At 52.2% G+C, this 22,014-nt stretch overlaps 1 protein-coding gene across 1 annotated transcript in view; it reads left to right on the top strand.

The window, feature by feature from the left end:
- Nucleotides 1-5,174, top strand: part of egfl7 (EGF-like-domain, multiple 7) — a 57,409-nt gene extending 52,235 nt beyond the window's left edge. Inside the window, exon 8 of the mRNA XM_070861106.1 lies at nt 4,837-5,174. Coding sequence (XP_070717207.1) covers nt 4,837-4,859 — 23 coding nt within the window. The 3' untranslated portion in view covers nt 4,860-5,174. The remainder of the gene's footprint in view (nt 1-4,836) is intronic.
- The last annotated feature ends 16,840 nt before the right edge of the window (nt 5,175-22,014 follow it).

Raw genomic sequence — 22,014 nt, 5'->3', positions numbered from 1 at the left:
TGAGTGTGAATGTGTATGTGAGTGTGTGAGTCTGTGACTGTGAGTCTGTGAGTGTGAGTGTGAGTGTGTCTGTGTGTGTTTGTGAGTCTGTGTGTGTGTGTGTGAGTATGTATGTGTGTGAGTGAGTGTGTGTGAGTGTGAGTGTATATGTGAGTGTGTGAGTGAGAGTGTGTGAGTGTATATGTGAGTGAGTGTGAGTATGTGTGAGTGTATATGTGTGAGTGTGAGTGTGAGTATGTGTGAGTGTATATGAGAGTGTGTGAGTGTGTGTGTGAGTGTGTGAGTGAGTGTGAGATTCATAGGGCAGTGTGTGTGTGTTTGCACGTGAGTGTGTTTGTGTGAGTGTGAGAGTGTGTGAGTGTGAGTGTAAGTGTACGTGAGTGTGTGTGTGTGTGTGCGCAAGTGTGAACATGCATGTTTCATGACGTCCATGCATTTGTGATTCAGTTTTACAATGCATTGTGGGTCTATGTTGATATCTCTGTGGGTCTCTGTCTGTGGGTCTCTGTGGGTCTCTGTCTGTGGGTCTCTGTGTCTCTGTCTGTGTGTCTCTGTCTGTGGGTCTCTGTCTGTGGGTCTCTGTCTGTGGGTCTCTGTCGGTTGGTCTCTGTGGGTCTCTGTCTGTGGGTTTCTGTCTGTGTGTCTCTGTCTGTGGGTTTCTGTCTGTGGGTCTCTGTCTGTGTGTCTGTCTGTGGGTCTCTGTCTGTGGGTCTCTGTCTGTGGGTCTCTGTCTGTGGGTCTCTGTCTGTGGGTCTCTGTCTGTGGGTCTCTGTCTGTGGGTTTCTGTCTGTGGGTTTCTGTCTGTGGGTTTCTGTCTGTGGGTTTCTGTGGGTCTCTGTCTGTGGGTCTCTGTCTGTGGGTCTCTGTCTGTGGGTCTCTGTCTGTGGGTTTCTGTCTGTGGGTCTCTGTCTGTGGGTTTCTGTCTGTGGGTTTCTGTCTGTGGGTCTCTGTCTGTGGGTCTCTGTGTGTCTCTGTCTGTGTGTCTCTGTCTGTGTGTCTCTGTCTGTGTGTCTCTGTCTGTGTGTCTCTGTCTGTGGGTCTCTGTGTGTCTCTGTCTGTGGGTCTCTGTCTGTGGGTCTCTGTCTGTGGGTCTCTGTCTGTGGGTTTCTGTCTGTGGGTTTCTGTGGGTCTCTGTCTGTGGGTCTCTGTCTGTGGGTCTCTGTCTGTGGGTCTCTGTCTGTGGGTTTCTGTCTGTGGGTTTCTGTGGGTCTCTGTCTGTGGGTCTCTGTCTGTGGGTCTCTGTGGATCTCTGTCTGTGGGTCTCTGTCTGTGGGTCTCTGTCTGTGGGTCTCTGTCTGTGGGTCTCTGTCTGTGGGTCTCTGTCTGTGGGTTTCTGTGTGTCTCTGTCTGTGGGTCTCTGTCTGTGGGTCTCTGTCTGTGGGTTTCTGTCTGTGGGTTTCTGTGGGTCTCTGTCTGTGGGTCTCTGTCTGTGGGTCTCTGTCTGTGGGTTTCTGTCTGTGGGTTTCTGTGGGTCTCTGTCTGTGGGTCTCTGTCTGTGGGTCTCTGTGGGTCTCTGTCTGTGGGTCTCTGTGGGTCTCTGTCTGTGGGTCTCTGTCTGTGGGTTTCTGTGTGTCTCTGTCTGTGGGTCTCTTTCTGTGGGTTTCTGTCTGTGGGTCTCTGTGTGTCTCTGTCTGTGGGTCTCTGTCTGTGGGTTTCTGTCTGTGGGTCTCTGTCTGTGGGTCTCTGTCTGTGGGTCTCTGTGTGTCTCTGTCTGTGGGTCTCTGTCTGTGGGTCTCTGTGTGTCTCTGTCTGTGGGTCTCTGTCTGTGGGTCTCTGTCTGTGGGTCTCTGTCTGTGGGTCTCTGTGTGTCTCTGTCTGTGGGTTTCTGTCTGTGGGTCTCTGTCTGTGTGTATGTCTGTGTCTCTGTCTGTGTGTATGTCTGTGGGTCTCTGTCTGTGGGTCTCTGTCTGTGGGTCTCTGTCTGTGGGTTTCTGTCTGTGGGTTTCTGTGGGTCTCTGTCTGTGGGTCTCTGTCTGTGGGTCTCTGTCTGTGGGTCTCTGTCTGTGGGTCTCTCTCTGTGGGTCTCTCTCTGTGGGTCTCTGTGTCTCTGTCTGTGGGTCTCTGTCTGTGGGTTTCTGTCTGTGGGTCTCTGTGGGTCTCTGTCTGTGGGTCTCTGTCTGTGGGTCTCTGTCTGTGGGTTTTTGTCTGTGGGTCTCTGTGTGTCTCTGTCTGTGGGTCTCTGTCTGTGGGTCTCTGTGGGTTTCTGTCTGTGGGTGTCTGTGGGTCTCTGTCTGTGGGTCTCTGTCTGTGGGTCTCTGTCTGTGGGTTTCTGTGTGTCTCTGTCTGTGGGTCTCTGTCTGTGGGTTTCTGTGGGTCTCTGTCTGTGGGTCTCTGTCTGTGGGTCTCTGTCTGTGGGTTTCTGTCTGTGGGTTTCTGTGGGTTTCTGTGTGTCTCTGTCTGTGGGTCTCTGTCTGTGGGTTTCTGTCTGTGTGTCTCTGTCTGTGGGTCTCTGTCTGTTGGTTTCTGTCTGTGGGTCTCTGTGTGTCTCTGTCTGTGGGTCTCTGTCTGTGGGTCTCTGTGTGTCTCTGTCTGTGTGTCTCTGTGGGTCTCTGTCTGTGGGTCTCTGTCTGTGGGTCTCTGTCTGTGGGTCTCTGTCTGTGGGTCTCTGTCTGTGGGTTTCTGTCTGTGGGTTTCTGTGGGTTTCTGTGTGTCTCTGTCTGTGGGTCTCTGTCTGTGGGTTTCTGTCTGTGTGTCTCTGTCTGTTGGTTTCTGTCTGTGGGTCTCTGTGTGTCTCTGTCTGTGGGTCTCTGTCTGTGGGTCTCTGTCTGTGGGTCTCTGTGTGTCTCTGTCTGTGTGTCTCTGTGGGTCTCTGTCTGTGGGTCTCTGTGGGTCTCTGTCTGTGGGTCTCTGTCTGTGGGTCTCTGTCTGTGGGTCTCTGTGTGTCTCTGTCTGTGGGTCTCTCTCTGTGTGTCTCTGTCTGTGTGTCTCTGTCTGTGGGTCTCTGTCTGTGGGTCTCTGTCTGTGGGTCTCTGTGTGTCTCTGTCTGTGGGTTTCTGTCTGTGGGTCTCTGTCTGTGTGTATGTCTGTGTCTCTGTCTGTGTGTATGTCTGTGGGTCTCTGTCTGTGGGTCTCTGTCTGTGGGTCTCTGTCTGTGGGTTTCTGTCTGTGGGTTTCTGTGGGTCTCTGTCTGTGGGTCTCTGTCTGTGGGTCTCTGTCTGTGGGTCTCTCTCTGTGGGTCTCTGTGTCTCTGTCTGTGGGTCTCTGTCTGTGGGTTTCTGTCTGTGGGTCTCTGTGGGTCTCTGTCTGTGGGTCTCTGTCTGTGGGTCTCTGTCTGTGGGTTTTTGTCTGTGGGTCTCTGTGTGTCTCTGTCTGTGGGTCTCTGTCTGTGGGTCTCTGTGGGTTTCTGTCTGTGGGTGTCTGTGGGTCTCTGTCTGTGGGTCTCTGTCTGTGGGTCTCTGTCTGTGGGTTTCTGTGTGTCTCTGTCTGTGGGTCTCTGTCTGTGGGTTTCTGTGGGTCTCTGTCTGTGGGTCTCTGTCTGTGGGTTTCTGTCTGTGGGTTTCTGTGGGTTTCTGTGTGTCTCTGTCTGTGGGTCTCTGTCTGTGGGTCTCTGTCTGTGGGTTTCTGTGGGTCTCTGTCTGTGGGTCTCTGTCTGTGTATCTCTGTCTCTGTCTGTGGGTCTCTGTGGGTCTCTGTCTGTGGGTTTCTGTCTGTGGGTCTATGTCTGTGTATCTCTGTCTCTGTCTGTGGGTCTCTGTCTGTGGGTTTCTGTCTGTGGGTCTATGTCTGTGTATCTCTGTCTCTGTCTGTGGGTCTCTGTGAGTCTCTGTCTGTGTGTCTCTCTGTGTGTGTCTGTGTGTGTCTGTGGGTCTCTGTGTCTCTCTCTGTGTCTCTCTCTGTGTGTCACTGTGTGTCTGTGTGTCTCTGTCTGTGTGTCTCTGTCTGTGTCTCTGTGTGTGTGTCTGTCTGTGTGTGTGTCTGTGTGTCTCTGTCTGTGTGTCTGTGTGTCTGTCTGTGTGTCTGTGTGTCTGTGGGTCTCTGTGTCTCTGTCTGTGTCTCTGTGTGTCTGTGTGTCTGTCTGTGTGTGTGTCTGTGTGTCTGTCTGTGTGTCTCTGTCTGTGTCTCTGTCTGTGTGTGTGTCTGTCTGTGTGTCTGTGTGTCTCTGTCTGTGTCTCTGTGTGTCTGTCTGTGTGTCTGTGGGTCTCTGTCTGTGTGTCTCTGTCTGTGTGTCTGTGGGTCTCTGTCTGTGTCTCTGTGTGTCTGTCTGTGTGTGTGTCTGTGTGTCTGTCTGTGTGTCTGTCTGTCTGTGTCTCTGTCTGTGTGTGTGTCTGTCTGTGTCTCTGTCTGTGTGTCTGTGTGTCTCTGTCTGTGTGTCTGTGTCTGTCTGTGTGTCTGTCTGTGTGTCTCTGTCTGTGTGTCTGTGTGTCTGTGTGTCTGTCTGTGTGTGTCTCTGTCTGTGTGTCTGTGTGTCTCTGTCTGTGTGTCTGTGTCTGTCTGTGTCTCTGTCTGTGTGTCTGTGTCTCTGTCTGTGTGTCTGTGTCTGTCTGTGTCTCTGTCTGTGTGTCTGTGTCTCTGTCTGTGTGTCTGTGGGTCTCTGTCTGGGGGTCCTATATGTTTCGATAAGATCAGCTCTCATTTTTCTGAATTCCAGTGAGTAGAGGCCCCACCTCCTCAACCTTTCCTCATGAGCCAACCCCCTGATACTTCCGACGGCGGGATATTTAGACCCCAGACGCGCGTGCTTTACTCCACGGGCCGCTGAGGACAAAGGTGGGCGCCATTATGGAAAACAGCGGTGTTGTGGCGAGGGGGGAGGGGTGTGTGGGAGGCAGGAGAAGTGCGCGGCGGATATTTCCGGAACCTTCTGACGCTCTCCGCTCCCTTGCTCCTTTGTTGCAGGTTCCTGTCGAGACGGAAACTAGCAAGGCGGAGATTGGCCGTTCCCGGATAGCCCTTCCCCCAGCGTCCACGGAGCAGGGTCTGGCAGAGGAACCGCGTGTGTTGTGTGGGGAGGTGCCCGAGGGGGTAAGGTCCTCCCCACCCACCCCCGACCAAATCTCCCGGACACCCCCCATCGCTGGACTGCACCCCCACTCGCGGGCTCCGGTAAATCTGACGTATCGTGTGGTCCATTCACAGTGTCTTGTACCCGACCATAACCCCACCAACTCATCCCCGTGTAAATGTAATTTATATATGTGTGTACGGGCAGCTCAATAAATACATTCGTGTCTCGACCGGTGAAGTTACTGAAGCACAGTTCTTCGATTTTATCATAAGGACGTACAGGAAAGGACCCAGCCACTCCATCCATCCTGTCCCATAGACTTTGTTACCTCCAGACTTGACCATTCCAACATTCTCCTGGCCGGCCTCCCACATTCTACCCGACGTAAACTAGAGGTGATCCAAAACTCGGCTGCCCCGTGTCCTAACTCGCACCGAGTCCCACTCACCCATCACCCCCTGTGCTCACTGACCCGTGTCCTAACTCACACCCAGTCCCACTCACCCATCACCCCCTGTGCTCACTGCCCCGTGTCCTAACTCACACCCAGTCCCACTCACCCATCACCCCATGTGCTCACTGCCCCGTGTCCTAACTCGCACCCAGTCCCACTCACCCATCACCCCCTGTGCTCACTGCCCCGTGTCCTAACTCACACCAAGTCCCGCTCACCCATCACCCGCTGTGCTCACTGCCCCGTGTCCTAACTCGCACCGAGTCCCACTCACCCATCACCCCCTGTGCTCACTGCCCTGTGTCCTAACCCGCACCCAGTCCCACTCACCCATCACCCCCTGTGCTCACTGCCCCGTGTCCTAACTCACACCCAGTCCCACTCACCCATCACCCCCTGTGCTCACTGCCCCGTGTCCTAACTCACACCCAGTCCCACTCACCCATCACCCCCTGTGCTCACTGCCCTGTGTCCTAACTCACACCAAGTCCCACTCACCCATCACCCCCTGTGCTTGCTGCCCCGTGTCCTAACTCACACCGAGTCCCGCGCACCCATCACCCCCTGTGCTCACTGCCCCGTGTCCTAACTCACACCAAGTCCCACTCACCCATCACCCCCTGTGCTCGCCGACCTACATTGGCTTCCGGTTAAGCAACGCCTTGATTTCAAAATTCTCATCCTTGTTTACAAATCCCTCCATGTTCCCTCGCCCCTCCCTATCTCTCTAACCCCATCCAGCCCCTACACCCCTCCCTATCTCTGTAACCTCCTCCAGCCCTACACCCCTCCCTATCTCTGTAACCTCCTCCAGCCCCAACACACCTCCCTATCTCTGTAACCTCCTCCAGCCCCTACACCCCTCCCTATCTCTGTAACCTCCTCCAGCCCCTACACACCTCTCTATCTCTGTAACCTCCTCCAGCCCAAACACCCCTCCCTATCTCTGTAACCTCCTCCAGCCCCAAACCCCCCTGTTCTTAGGAGAACAGCCCCAGCTTCTCCAGTCTCTCCAGGTAACTGAAGTCCCTTATCCCTGGAATAATTCTCGTCAATCTCCTCTGTATCCTGCCCAAGGCCTTCACACCCTCCTGATGGTGTGGCGCCCAGAACTGGCCACAATGAGAGGTGTTTTAGTTGTGAATTCACAGCCTGCCAACCAGCGGTGTCTCATCGGGCCGGAGCGGAGGTTCGGGGAGCTGGCTGCCCGCAGGAACCCGAGCTCAGGGCCAAAGGCCGCTCCCACTATTGTGACGTGACCTTCTGGGCTGCAGCACCAAAGCTCTGAGTCATTTCCCTGCCCTTGACAAAGGCCGGCAGGCTTATCTCACCACCGCACATTGATTGCTGCACAACAAACCCAGCCCTCCATTCCCAGGGGTGGGAGGAGAACACAGGAACAGAAGAAATAGGAGCAGGAGTCGGCCATTCAGCCCCTCGAGCCTGCTCCACCATTCACGTGGACCATGTACAGTAGACACCTCAAGTCGCTGGAGAAATACCACCAACGATGTCTCCGCAAGATCCTGCAAATCCCCTGGGAGGACAGACGCACCAACGTTAGCGTCCTCGACCAGGCCAACATCCCCAGCATCGAAGCACTGACCACACTCGACCAGCTCCGCTGGACAGGCCACATTGTTCACATGCCAGACACGAGACTCCCAAAGCAAGCGCTCTACTCGGAACTCCTTCACGGCAAACGAGCCAAAGGTGGGCAGAGGAAACGTTACAAGGACACCCTCAAAGCCTCCCTGATAAAGTGCAACATCCCCACCGACACCTGGGAGTCCCTGGCCAAAGACCAGTCCGCCCTAAGTGGAGGAAGTGCATCCGGGAGGGCGCTGAGCACCTCGAGTCTCATCGCCAAGAACATGCAGAAACCAAGCGCAGGCAGCGGAAGGAGCGTGCGGCAAACCAGTCCCACCCTCCCCTTCCCTCAACCACTGTCTGTCCCACCTGTGACAGGGACTGTGTTTCCTGTATTGGACTGTTCAGTCACCTAAGGACTCATTGTTAGAGTGGAAGCAAGTCTTCCTCGATTCCGAGGGACTGCCTGTGACGATGATGATGGCTGATCCGATCATGGACTCAGCTCCATTTCCCTGCCCGCTCCCCATAACCCTTGACTCCCTTATTGCTCAAAAATCTGTCTGTTTCCACCTTAAATATATTCAATGTCCCGGCTTCCACAGCTCTCTGAGGCAGCGAATTCCACAGATTTACAACCCTCTGAGAGAAGAAATTCCTCCTCATCTCAGTTTTAAATGGGCGGCCCCTTATTCTAAGACAATGCCCCCTAGTTCTAGTCTCCCCCATCAGTGGAAACATCCTCTCTGCATCCACCTTGTCAAGCCCCCTCATAATCTGATACGTTTCGATAAGATCACCTCTCGTTCTTCTGAATTCCAATGAGTAGAGACCCAACCTCCTCAACCTTTCCTCAGAAGTCAACCCCCTCATCTCCGGAATCAACCGAGTGAACCCTCTCTGAACTGCCTCCAAAGCAAGTATATCCTTTCGTAAATACGGAAACCAAAACTGCGCACTGTACTTCCGGACGTGAGCAGTTCCATGAGCAATCTCAGCCCCCGAGTCCGAGAGCTCCTGCAGGAAGGGCTGGTGAGTTCCATGAACTATCTCTTGGGGTTTATTGGATAATGAGTTCCTTGTGTCGTCGACAGGTCAAGTGTCACCATAGCGACAGTTCCCACTCTTAGTTTAATGATTTACCAAGGCACACTCTGAGGACACAAAACCCTGAATTATTTCTTTAAAGTACAGTGGGTTCGTAGAATCAGCGAATCAGAGACATTTACAGCACGGAAGGAGGCCGTCTCAGCCCAGCGTGTCCGCACCGGCCGACCAATAGCTACTCGGCCTAATCCCACTTTCCCGCTCTCGGTCCGTAGCCCTGTGGGTTACGGCACTTCAGGGGCACATCCAGGTACTTTTTAAATGTGGTGAGGGTTTCTGCCTCAACCACCCTTTCAGGCCGTGAGTTCCAGACCCCACCACCCTCTGGGTGAAGACATTTCCCCTCAAATCCCCTCTAAACCTTCCCTCCAATTACTTTAAATCTCTGCCCCCTGGTTGTTGACCCCTCTGCTAAGGGAAACAGGTCCTTCCTATCCACTCTATCCAAGCCCCTCATCATTTTATACACCTCAATCAGGTCTCTCCTCAGCCTCCTCTGTTCCAAGGAAAACCCCAGCCGATCCAATCTTTCCTCATAAAATTCTCCAGTCCTGGCAACATCCTGGTAAATCTCCTCTGTACCCTCTCCAGTGCAATCACATCTTTCCTGTAATGTGGTGACCAGAACTGCACGCAGTACTCCAGCTGTGGCCTAACCAGTGTTTTATACAGTTCAAGCATAACCTCCCTGCCCTTGTATTCCATGCCTCGGCTAATAAAAGCAAGTATTCCATATGCCTTCTTAACCACCTTATCTACCTGGCCTGCTACCTTCAGGGATCTGTGGACCTGCTCTCCCAGGTCCCTTTGTTCCTCTTCACTTCTCAGTGTCCTACCATTTAATGTGTATTCCCTTGCCTTGTTAGACTTCCCCTGTCATGTAACCCATGTATAAACTGACCTAAGTTGTACACCGTGAGAACACTGACCACTAGGTGGGAGACACTCCTAACCTGGACCTTCAGATATAAAAGGGGAAGCTCCACCCACCTTCATCACTTGAGTGCTAAGGAATAAAGGACAGGTCACAGACTGACCTTCTCTCAAGCATAGGCCTCGTGTGCATTGATACTGTATAGTAAGGACATATCAATGGCGACAAGAAACTGGGATTTAAACCATGCGAGCATGGCCACTAGCAGAACAGACGAGAGGTACTGTGTTAAGGAATGGTTGGGACAGAGATTCAACATTGTTAAAGCAGCACACAGTTCTCCAGGCAGACAAGGGCAGTCAGGCATGCCCCAACATGTAGTCGAACCCAGAGGAGGAGTTCGACAGGGACAATGGCAAGCTGAACAGCGATTCACGCCATTGCAAGGGACAATGCGGCCAGTAATGGGGCCATCAACACCTGTTAATGGTGCACTCAAGGACAATAACAGGGGCAGTTAGGGACGATCGACTGGCAAGGGACCTTTTTTTGTTTCCAACAGCAGCTCATGCTGGAGGCGTGGAGGCACACACTCAGCCGGAGTTTGCAGAGATGAGCAAAATACCTGCAGAAATTGCAGAAATGGACACTGGGGGAAATCGCTGGAAGCTGAAGTTCAGCGAGTTCATGTGGAGCACGTATACAGTTCATACACCAGGACGCCACCGATAATGATGAAAGTGCTCCTCAATGGCATCCCAGTATCAATGAAGCTAGACACGGGGGCCAGCCAGTCCCTGATGGGTATCAAACAGTTCGAAAAGTTGTGGGCGTCCAAGGCCAGGAGGCCAAAATTATCGCCGATTGACGCACAGCTACGGACTTACACAAAGCAGATCATTCCGGTGCTAGGCAGCGCCATGGTTGTCGTGACCCACAAAGATTCGGAGAACAGACTGCCACTCTGGATTGTCCCGGGGACGGTCCCGCATTACTGGGGAGGAGTTGGCTTGCTGTGATGAACTGGAAATGGGGCGATGTTAATGCAATTTCCTCTGTGGAGTGAGTATCATGCTCACAGGTCCTGGACAAATTTGACTCATTATTTCAACCCGGCATCGGCACTTTCATGGGGACCAAGGTAGTGATTCACATAAACCCGGACACCTGGCCAGTACACCACAAGGCCAGAGCGGTGCCGTACGTGATGCAGGAAAAGATAGAAGGCGAATTGGACCGCCTGCTGAGGGAAGGCATCATCTCGCCAGTCGAATTCAGTGACTGGGCGAGCCCGATTGTGCCGGTGCTCAAGGCGGATGGGTTGGTCAGGATATGTGGCGATTACAAGGCCACCATCAATCGGGTGTCACTCCAAGACCAGTACCCGCTACCGAGAGTGGAGGACCTCTTTGCGACGCTATCCGGTGGCAAACTTTTTCAAAATTGGACCTGACCTCAGCTTACATGACCCAGGAGCTGGCGAGTGAGTCGAAGAAGCTGACCACCATCACGACACACAAGGGGTTGTTTGAGTACAACAGATGTCCGTTCGGGATTCGCTCGGCCGCCGCGATCTTCCAACGAAATATGGAAAGCCTCCTCAAGTCGATTCCAGGGACGGTGGTTTTTCAGGACCACATCCTCATCACGGGTTACGATACTGAAGAACACCTCCACAACCTGGAGGAGGTGCTACGCAGACTGGACCGGGTAGGTCTGCGACTGAAAAAGGCGAAGTGCGTCTTCCTAACTCCAGAGGTAGAATTCCTGGGGATGAGGGTAGCAGCAGACGGGATCAGCCCTACTGCGTCCAAGACGGAAGTGATCCAGAGAATACCCAGACCCCTTAACACGACGGAGCTGCGTTCATTCCTGGGGCTCCTGAACTATTTTGGTAACTTTCTTCCCAAATTGAGCACGCTGTTAGAGCCGCCACACGTGCTCCTACGCAAAGGTCGCGAATGGGTCTGGGGGGACAGCCAGGAAAGGGCTTTTGAGAGAGCACGCAATTTGTTATGTTCCAACAATCTGTTACCGCTATATGACCCATGTAAGAAACTTGTGTTAACGTGCGATGCATCGTCCTATGGTGTCGGGTGTGTGTTGCAGCATGTTAATGCCAAGGGTCAGTTACAGCCGGTAGCTTATGCCTCCAGGAGTCTGTCCCAGGCAGAAAGGGGCTACGGGATGGGAGAAAAGGAGGCACTCGCATGTGTATATGCAGTAAAGAAAATGCACCAGTACCTGTTGGCAGGAAATATGAGCTGGAGACAGATCACAAACCCCTAACGTCCCTTTTGGCCGACAACAAGGCCATAAATGCAAACGCATCGGCCTGAATACAGAGGTGGGCACTCACGTTAGCCGCCTATGACTACACAATTCGGCACAGACCGGGCACCGAAAACTGCACCGATGCACTCAGCAGGCTCCCACTAGCCACCACTGAGGGGGCTACCGAGCATGGTGCTGAGATGGTCATGGCTGTTGAAGCTTTCGGAAGCGAAGGCTCACCCGTGACAGCCCGTCAGATTAAAGTCTGGACAAATAGAGACCCGCTGTTGTCTCTAGTCAAGAAATGTGTCCTGAATGGGGACTGAGCAGCCACGTACAGGGCATGCCCTGAGAAATTTAAACCATTTCATAGGCGCAAGGATGAACTCTCGATTCAGGCCGATTGCCTACTGTGGGGAAACCGCGTAGTCATGCCCCAGATGGGCAGAGAGGTGTTCATCAGAGAACTCCACAATGGGCACCCGGGCATTGTCATGATGAAGGCAATTGCCAGGTCACACGTTTGGTGGCCAGGGATAGACGCAGATCTGGAACTTTGTGTTCGCAGGTGCAACACGTGTGCCCAGCTGGGCAATGCGCCCAGGGATGCCCCCCTTAGCCCTGGCCATGGCCCGCCAAGCCTTGGTCACGCATCCATGTGGACTACGCAGGTCCTTTCATGGGGAAAATGTTTTTGGTTGTAGTAGACGCCTACTCCAAATGGATCGAGTGTGACATTTTAAATTCAAGCACATCCTCTGCCACGGTAGAAAGTTTACGGGCAATGTTCGCCGCCCACGGTCTACCGGATATTTTGGTCAGCGACAATGGCCCGTGCTTCACAAGCACTGAATTCCAGGACTTCATGGCAGGCAATGGAATTAACCATGTCAGAACGGCACTGTTCAAGCCGGACTCAAACGGCCAGGCAGAACGAGCAGTGCAGATAATCAAACAGGGGATGCTCAGATTCATAGAAACATAGAAACATAGAAAATAGGTGCAGGAGTAGGCCATTCGGCCCTTCTAGCCTGCACCGCCATTCAATGAGTTCATGGCTGAACATTCAACTTCAGTACCCCATTCCTGCTTTCTCGCCATACCCCTTGATCCCCCTAGCAGTAAGGACCTCATCTAACTCCTTTTTGAATATATTTAGTGAATTGGCCTCAACAACTTTCTGTGGTAGAGAATTCCACAGGTTCACCACTCTCTGGGTGAAGAAGTTCCTCCGCATCTCGGTCCTAAATGGCTTACCCCTTATCCTTAGACTGTGACCCCTGGTTCTGGACTTCCCCAACATTGGGAACATTCTTCCTGCATCTAACCTGTCTAACCCCGTCAGAATTTTATATGTTTCTATGAGGTCCCCTCTCATTCTTCTGAACTCCAGTGAATACAAGCCCAGTTGATCCAGTCTTTCTTGATAGGTCAGTCCCGCCATCCCGGGAATCAGTCTGGTGAACCTTCGCTGCACTCCCTCAATAGCAAGAATGTCCTTCCTCAGGTTAGGAGACCAAAACTGTACACAATACTCCAGGTGTGGCCTCACCAATGCCCTGTACAACTGTAGCAACACCTCCCTGCCCCTGTACTCAAATCCCCTTGCTATGAAGGCCAACATGCCATTTGCTTTCTTAACCGCCTGCTGCACCTGCATGCCAACCTTCAATGACTGATGTACCATGACACCCAGGTCTCTTTGCACCTCCCCTTTTCCTAATCTGTCACCATTCAGATAATAGTCTGTCTCTCTGTTTTTACCACCAAAGTGGATAACCTCACATTTATCCACATTATACTTCATCTGCCATGCATTTGCCCACTCACCTAACCTATCCAAGTCGCTCTGCAGCCTCACAGCATCCTCCTCGCAGCTCACACTGCCACCCAACTTAGTGTCATCCGCAAATTTGGAGATACTACATTTAATCCCCTCATCTAAATCATTAATGTACAGTGTAAACAGATGGGGCCCCAGCACAGAACCTTGCGGTACCCCACTAGTCACTGCCTGCCATTCTGAAAAGTACCCATTTACTCCTACTCTTTGCTTCCTGTCTGACAACCAGTTCTCAATCCATGTCAGTACACTACCCCCAATCCCATGTGCTCTAACTTTGCACATCAATCTCTTGTGTGGGACCTTGTCGAACGCCTTCTGAAAGTCCAAATATACCACATCAACTGGTTCTCCCTTGTCCACTCTACTGGAAACATCCTCAAAAAATTCCAGAAGATTTGTCAAGCATGATTTCCCTTTCACAAATCCATGCTGACTTGGACCTATCATGTCACCTCTTTCCAAATGCACTGCTATGACATCCTTAATAATTGATTCCATCATTTTACCCACTACCGATGTCAGGCTGACCGGTCTATAATTCCCTGTTTTCTCTCTCCCTCCTTTTTTAAAAAGTGGGGTTACATTGGCTACCCTCCACTCCATAGGAACTGATCCAGAGTCAATGGAATGTTGGAAAATGACTGTCAACGCATCCACTATTTCCAAGGCCACCTCCTTAAGTACTCTGGGATGCAGTCCATCAGGCCCTGGGGATTTATCGGCCTTCAATCCCATCAATTTCCCCAACACAATTTCCCGGCTAATAAGGATTTCCCTCAGTTCCTCCTCCTTACTAGACCCCCCGACCCCTTTTATAACCGGAAGGTTGTTCGTGTCCTCCTTCGTGAATACCGAACCAAAGTACTTGTTCAATTGGTCCGCCATTTCTTTGTTCCCCGTTATGACTTCCCCTGATTCTGACTGCAGGGGACCTACGTTTGTCTTTACTAACCTTTTTCTCTTTACATATCTATAGAAACTTTTGCAATCCGTCTTAATGTTCCCTGCAAGCTTCTTCTCATACTCCATTTTCCCTGCCCTAATCAAACCCTTTGTCCTCCTCTGCTGAGTTCTAAATTTCTCCCAGTCCCCAGGTTCGCTGCTATTTCTGGCCAATTTGTATGCCACTTCCTTGGCTTTAATACTATCCCTGATTTCCCTTGATAGCCACGGTTGAGCCACCTTCCCTTTTTTATTTCTATGCCAGACAGGAATGTACAATTGTTATAGTTCATCCATGCGGTCTCTAAATGTCTGCCATTGCCCATCCACAGTCAACCCCTTAAGTATCATTCGCCAATCCATCTCAGCCAATTCACGCCTCATACCTTCAAAGTTAGCCTTCTTTAAGTTCTGGACCATGGTCTCTGAATTAACTGTTTCATTCTCCATCCTAATGCAGAATTCCACCATATTATGGTCACTCTTCCCCAAGGGGCCTCGCACAACGAGATTGCTAATTAATCCTTTCTCATTACATAACACCCAGTCTAAGATGGCCTCCCCCCTAGTTGGTTCCTCGACATATTGGTCTAAAAAACCATCCCTTATGCACTCCAGAAAATCCTCCTCCACCGTATTGCTTCCAGTTTGGTTAGCCCAATCTATGTGCATATTAAAGTCACCCATTATAACTGCTGCACCTTTATTGCACGCACCCCTAATTTCCTGTTTGATGCCCTCCCCAACATCACTACTACTGTTTGGAGGTCTGTACACAACTCCCACTAACGTTTTTTGCCCTTTGGTGTTCTGCAGCTCTATCCATATAGATTCCACATCATCCAAGCTAATGTCCTTCCTAACTATTGCCTTAATCTCCTCCTTAACCAGCAATGCTACCCCACCTCCTTTTCCTTTTATTCTATCCTTCCTGAATGTTGAATACCCCTGGATGTTGAGTTCCCAGCCCTGCTCATCCTGGAGCCACGTCTCCGTAATCCCAATCACATCATATTTGTTAACATCTATTTGCACAGTTAATTCATCCACCTTATTGCGGATACTCCTTGCATTAAGACACAAAGCCTTTAGGCTTGTTTTTTTAACACCCTCTGTCCTTTTAGAATTTTGCTGTACAATGGCCCTTTTTGTTCTTTGCCTTGGGTTTCTCTGCCCTCCACTTTTCCTCATCTCCTTTCTGTCTTTTGTTTTTGCCTCCTTTTTGTTTCCCTCTATCTCCCTGCATTGGTTCCCATCCCCCTGCCATATTAGTTTAACTCCTCCCCAACAGCACTAGCAAACACTCCCCCGAGGACATTGGTTCCGATTCTGCCCAGGTGCAGACCGTCCGGATTGTACTGGTCCCACCTCCCCCAGAACCGGTTCCAATGCCCCAGGAATTTGAATCCCTCCCTGCTGCACCATTGCTCAAGCCACGTATTCATCTGAGCTATCCTGCGATTCCTACTCTGACTAGCACGTGGCACTGGTAGCAATTCCAAGGGGGTTCCCTACAAAGCCGCTTATCACGCCTCCTGTTGGCCTACAGATCCCGACCACACTCGCTCACAGGGGTTCCACCCGCAGAGCTACTAATTAAAAGGACGCTCAAAACCCGATTATCCCTTATACACCCCACCATGAAAGAAATTGTCGAGAGCAGACGCCAGTCACAATATGACTACCATGACAGGAATGCGAGGGCGCGATGTATTGATGTCAATGACCCTGTTTTTGTTCTCAACTACGCTGCAGGGCCTAAATGGCTCGCAGGCACTGTGGTTGCCAAAGAGGGAAATAGGATTCTGGTAGTTAAACTTGCCAATGGACAAATCTGCCGCAAACACGTGGATCAAACAAAAAGGAGGTTCAGCAACCCCACAGAAGAAGCAGAGGAAGAACACGATGTAGAGTTCACTCCACCACAGGTGACCGAACACCAGAACCAAAGGGAGGAGAGCCCAGTCACTGTGGGCAGTCCGGACAGGCCTGAGGCACCGCAAACAGCAGACACTCAGGCCAGCGCCCAACAACTGGAGCCCCAACTCAGGCGCTCTACAAGGGAGCGTAAACCACCAGAGAGACTCAACCTGTGATCCCAATAAGACTTTGGGGGGGGAGGTGATGTCATGTATTCAACCAGCATTGTAACCCATGTATAATCTAATCTAAGTTGTACATTGTGAGAACAATTACCACTAGGTGGGAGACACTCCTAACCTGGACCTTCAGGTATAAAATGGGAAGCTCCACCCACTTCCTGCACTTGAGTGCTAAGGAATAAAGGACAGGTCACAGACTGACCTTCTCTCAAGCATTGGCCTAGTGTGCATTTATATTGTGTAGTAAGGACGTATCATCCCCCAATGCATTACCTCACATTTCTTCCAATTAAACTCCATTTGCCACTGTTCTGCCCACCTGACCAGTTCATTGATATCCTCCTGCAGTCCGTAGCTTTCTTCTTCATTATCAAACACACGGCCAATTTTAGTGTCATCTGCAAACTTCTTAATCATAACCCCTACATTCAAGTCCAAGTCATTGATATACCTCAGAAAGCAAGGGACCCAGTACTGAGCCCTGAGGAACCCCACTGGATCCAGCCTTCCAGTCACAAAAATACCCATCAACCATTACCCTTTGATTCCTGCCTCTAAGACAATTTTGGATCCAACTTGCCACTTTGCCCTGGATCTCGTGGGCATTTACTTTCGTGACCAGTGCGCCAGTGCAGCCTTCGGCCGCCTGAGATAAACAGTGTTTGAAGACCAGGCCCAAAAATCTACCACCAAGCTCATGGTGTACAGGGCTGTAGTAATACCCGCCCTCCTGTATGTCTCAGAGACATGGACCATGTACAGTAGACACCTCAAGTCACTGGAGAAATACCACCAACGATGTCTCCGCAAGATCCTACAAATCCCCTGGGAGGACAGACGCACCAACGTTAGCGTCCTCGACCAGGCCAACACCCCAGCATCGAAGCACTGACCACACTCGATCAGCTCCGCTGGGCAGGCCACATTGTCCACATGTCAGACACGAGACTCCCAAAGCAAGCGCTCTACTCGGAGCTCCTTCACGACAAATGAGCCAAAGGTGGGCAGAGGAAACGTTACAGGGACACCCTCAAAGCCTCCCTGATAAAGTGCAACATCCCCACCGACACCTGGGAGTCCCTGGCCAAAGACCGCCCTAAGTGGAGGAAGTGCATCCGGGAGGGCGCTGAGCACCTCGAGTCTCGTCGCCGAGAGCATGCAGAAACCAAGCGCAGGCAGCGGAAGGAGCGTGCGGCAAACCAGTCCCACCCTCCCCTTCCCTCAACCACTGTCTGTCCCACCTGTGACAGGGACTGTGGTTCCCGTATTGGACTGTTCAGTCACCGAAGGACTCACGTTAAGAGTGGGAGCAAGTCTTCCTCGATTCCGAGGGACTGCCTGTGATGATAATGACGGCTTGTCTGCCCAGAATAAATGGCACAGTGGGAATGGAGCGAGCTTTGCCTGGCCACAAGCATTGTGTTTGCTCCAGACGACCTCTTGAATTACAGAGGGAAAGAGACGGTCGAGGTTACTGCCCCGGGGTGAGCCCACACAATGATCCATTTCACAGCATCTCACGCTGAATTCCCGAGACACCAAACACTCCCAACTCTGTCTGTCTTTTATTCAATGGTTGAACCTTGACAGACTTTCCCCACGGGCTTTTAACTAACCGCAAATCAAGAAAGACAGACTTGCATTTATATAGCGCCCTTCATGACGACCGGACGTCACAAAGCGCTTTGCAGCCCATGAAGTACGTTTTGGAGTGTAGTCACTGTTGTATTGTGGGAAACGCGGCAGCCAACTTGTGCACAGCAAGATCCCACACACAGCAATGTGATAATGACCCGATAATCTGTTTTTGTTGTTGATTGAGGGATAAATATTGGCCCAGGACACCGGGGAGAACTCCCCTGCTCTTCTTCCAAATAGTGCCCCGAGATCTTTTACATCCACCTCGAGAGAGCAGACGGGGCCTCGGTTTAACGTCTCATCCGAAACACGGCACCTCCGACAGTGCGGCACTCCCTCAGTACTGCCCCTCCGATAGTGCGGCACTCCCTCAGTACTGCCCCTCCGACAGTGCGGCACTCCCTCAGTACTGCCCCTCCGATAGTGCGGCACTCCCTCAGTACTGCCCCTCCGACAGTGTGGCACTCCCTCAGTAATGCCCCTCCGACAGTGCGGCACTCCCTCAGTACTGCCCCTCCGACAGTGCGGCACTCCCTCAGTACTGCCCCTCCGACAGTGCGGCACTCCCTCAGTACTGCCCCTCCGACAGTGCGGCACTCCCTCAGTACTGCCCCTCCGACAGTGCGGCACTCCCTCAGTACTGCACCTCCGACAGTGCGGCACTCCCTCAGTACTGCCCCTCCAACAGTGTGACTCTCCCTCAGTACTGCCCCTCCAACAGTGTGACTCTCCCTCAGTACTGCCCCTCCGACAGTGCGGTGCTCCCTCAGTACTGCCCCTCCGACAGTGCGACACTCCCTCAGTACTGCCCCTCCGACAGTGCGGTGCTCCCTCAGTACTGCCCCTCCGACAGTGCGGTGCTCCCTCAGTACTGCCCCTCCGACAGTGCGGCGCTCCCTCAGTACTGCCCCTCCGACAGTGCGGCGCTCCCTCAGTACTGCCACAACCTTCTGACTCAGAGGCAAGTGTGCTGCCCAATGAGTGTGTGTGTGTGTGAGTGTGTCAGTGTGTGTGAGTATGTGAATGTGTGTGTGTGAGTGTGTGTGTGTCTGTGTGTGTGTGAGTGTGTCAGTGTGTGTGAGTGTGTGTGTTTGTGTGTGAGTGTGTGTGTGAGTGAGTGTGTGTCTGTGTGAGTGTGTGTGTTTGTGTGTGAGTGAGTGTGTGTGTGTGTGTGTGTGAGTATCTGAGTGTATGAGTGTGAGTGTGTGTGAGTATCTGAGTGTGTGTGTGTGTGTGTGTGTGAGTATCTGAGTGTGTGTGTGTGTGTGTGTGTGAGTGTGTGAGTGTGAGTGTGTGTGTGTGTGTGAGTGTGTCTGAGTGTGTGAGTGTGAGTGTGTGTGAGTGTGTGTGTGTGAGTATCTGAGTGTGAGTGTGTGTGTGTGTGTGTGTGTGTGTGAGTATCTGAGTGTGTGTGTGTGTGTGAGTATCTGAGTGTGTGAGTGTGTGTGAGTATCTGAGTGTGAGTGTGTGAGTGTGAGTGTGTGTGAGTATCTGAGTGAGTGTGAGTGTGTGTGAGTATCTGAGTGTGAGTGTGTGTGTGTGTGTGAGTGTGTCTGAGTGTGTGAGTGTGTGTGTGAGTATCTAAGTGTGAGTGTGTGTGTGAGTGTGTGTGTGAGTATCTGAGTGTGAGTGTGTGTGTGTGTGTGTGTGAGTATCTGAGTGTGTGTGTGTGTGTGTGAGTATCTGAGTGTGTGAGTGTGTGTGAGTATCTGAGTGTGAGTGTGTGAGTGTGAGTGTGTGTGAGTATCTGAGTGTGAGTGTGTGTGAGTATCTGAGTGTGAGTATCTGAGTGTGAGTGTGAGTGTGTGTGAGTATCTGAGTGTGAGTGTGAGTGTGTGTGAGTATCTGAGTGTGTGTGTGAGTGTGAGTATCTGAGTGTGAGTATCTGAGTGTGTGTGTGAGTGTGATCAGTGCTAAATTTTGCCTTTGAGCAGTTTGATCCTGGGAGAAGACTAATTGAACTTGAGCGGAAATGCTGACTTGTGGTGTTGATGGGGTTTAGTCCAGCGGTGACACTGAGATGCAGCGAGTGAATAGACGGAGTCTGTGCATTGTCTGCAGTCTATGTGGCGTGGGTGGTTACCATTGGAACCAGACAGACTGCGTTTGCTGTCCAACATTTTAACATTTCGGTCGGACAACGGGGGATTTACAAGCGATAAAAACCCTGCAATTCTGAATCATTTAAAATAAATTAACATTCAATTGGAATGCAGAACATCTGTACAATGTGGGAACAAGGTTATCCACTTTGGTTGGAAAAATCGAAGAGCAAGTTATTATTTAAATGGAGAGCGATTGCAAAGTGCTGCAGTACAGAGGGACCTGGGGGTAACTTGTCCATGAAACACAAAAGGTTAGTATGCAGGTACAGCAAGTACTTCGTGAAATCAGTCCTGAAGGGCTCAAATGTTAAGTTTATGCCCCTTGTTATGTCTTCGGTTCCCTGAGGAAAAGAGTGTTTGAAGTCCAGGCCCTCAAACCTACCACCAAGCTCATGGTCTACAGGGCTGTAGTAATACCCGCCCTCCTGTATGTCTCAGAGACATGGACCATGTACAGTAGGCACCTCAAGCCACTGGAGAAATACCACCAACGATGTCTCCGCAAGATCCTACAAATCCCCTGGGAGGACAGACGCACCAACGTTAGTGTCCTCGACCAGGCCAACATCCCCAGCATCGAAGCACTGACCACACTCGATCAGCTCTGCTGGGCAGGCCACATTGTTCACATGTCCCCGACACGAGACTCCCAAAGCGAGCGCTCTACTCGGAACTCCTTCACAGCAAACGAGCCAAAGGTGGGCAGAGGAAACGTTACAGGGACACCCTCAAAGCCTCCCTGATAAAGTGCAACATCCCCACCGACACCTGGGAGTCCCTGGGCCAAAGACCGCCCTAAGTGGAGGAAGTGCATCCGGGAGGGCGCTGAGCACCTCGAGTCTCGTCGCCGAGAGCATGCAGAAACCAAGCGCAGGCAGCGGAAGGAGCGTGCGGCAAACCAGTCCCACCCTCCCCTTCCCTCAACCACTGTCTGTCCCACCTGTGACAGGGACTGTGGCTCTCGTATTGGACTGTTCAGTCACCTCAGGACTCGTGTTAAGAGTGGAAGCAAGTCTTCCTCGATCCCGAGGGACTGCCTGTGATGCTCCACTGTTCTGGATTCCCCCACCAGAGGAAATAATTTCTCCCGATCTGCCCTATCGAATGCTTTGATCATCGATAACAGCTCGATTAGATCTTCTCTCAATCCAATCTTCTAAATGTCAGGGAATACATGCCTCATCTCCCGCCCCAATATCATTCTGGTCAACCTGCACTGCACCCCAGCCAAGGGCAAGATTTCCTTCCTGAGGGGCAGAGACCAGAACTGAACACAGTGAGCAGCACCTCGTCTCCACATCACAAGGTCGTGGGTTCAAGTCCCACTCCAGATACGTCAGCACAGAAATCTCGGCTGTCACTCCCAGTGCAGTACTGAGAGAGCACCACACTGTCGGAGGGGCAGTACTGAGGGAGTGCCGCACTGTCAGAGGGGCAGTACTGAGGGAGAGCCGCACTGTCGGAGGGGCAGTACTGAGGGAGAGCCGCACTGTCGGAGGGGCAGTACTGAGGGAGCGCCACACTGTCGGAGGGGCAGTACTGAGGGAGTGCCGCACTGTCAGAGGGGCAGTACTGAGGGAGCGCCGCACTGTCGGAGGGGCAGTACTGAGGGAGCGCCACACTGTCGGAGGGGCAGTACTGAGGGAGCGCCACACTGTCGGAGGGGCAGTACTGAGGGAGCGCCGCACTGTCGGAGGGGCAGTACTGAGGGAGCGCCGCACTGTCGGAGGGGCAGTACTGAGGGAGCGCCACACTGTCGGAGGGGCAGTACTGAGGGAGCGCCGCACTGTCGGAGGGGCAGTACTGAGGGAGCGCCGCACTGTCGGAGGGGCAGTACTGAGGGAGTGCCACACTGTCGGAGTGGCAGTACTGAGGGAGTGCTGCACTGTCAGAAGGGGCAGTACTGAGGGAGTGCCGCACTGTCGGAGGGGCAGTACTGAGGGAGCGCCACACTGTCGGAGGGGCAATACTGAGGGAGTGTCACACTGTCGGAGGGGCAATACTGAGGGAGTGCCATACTGTCGGAGGTGCTGTCCGTTGGATGAGACGTTAAACCGAGGCCCCGTCTGCTCTCTCAGGTGGATGTAAAAGATCCCAGGGCTTTATTTGGAAGAAGAGCGGGGGAGTTCTCCCCGGT

The sequence above is a fragment of the Pristiophorus japonicus genome, chromosome 19 (assembly GCF_044704955.1).
Source record: "Pristiophorus japonicus isolate sPriJap1 chromosome 19, sPriJap1.hap1, whole genome shotgun sequence".
Classification (NCBI taxonomy): Eukaryota; Metazoa; Chordata; class Chondrichthyes; family Pristiophoridae; genus Pristiophorus; species Pristiophorus japonicus.
Note: the sequence above shows the minus strand (reverse complement) of the source record. Positions and strands in the feature narration are given on the sequence as shown.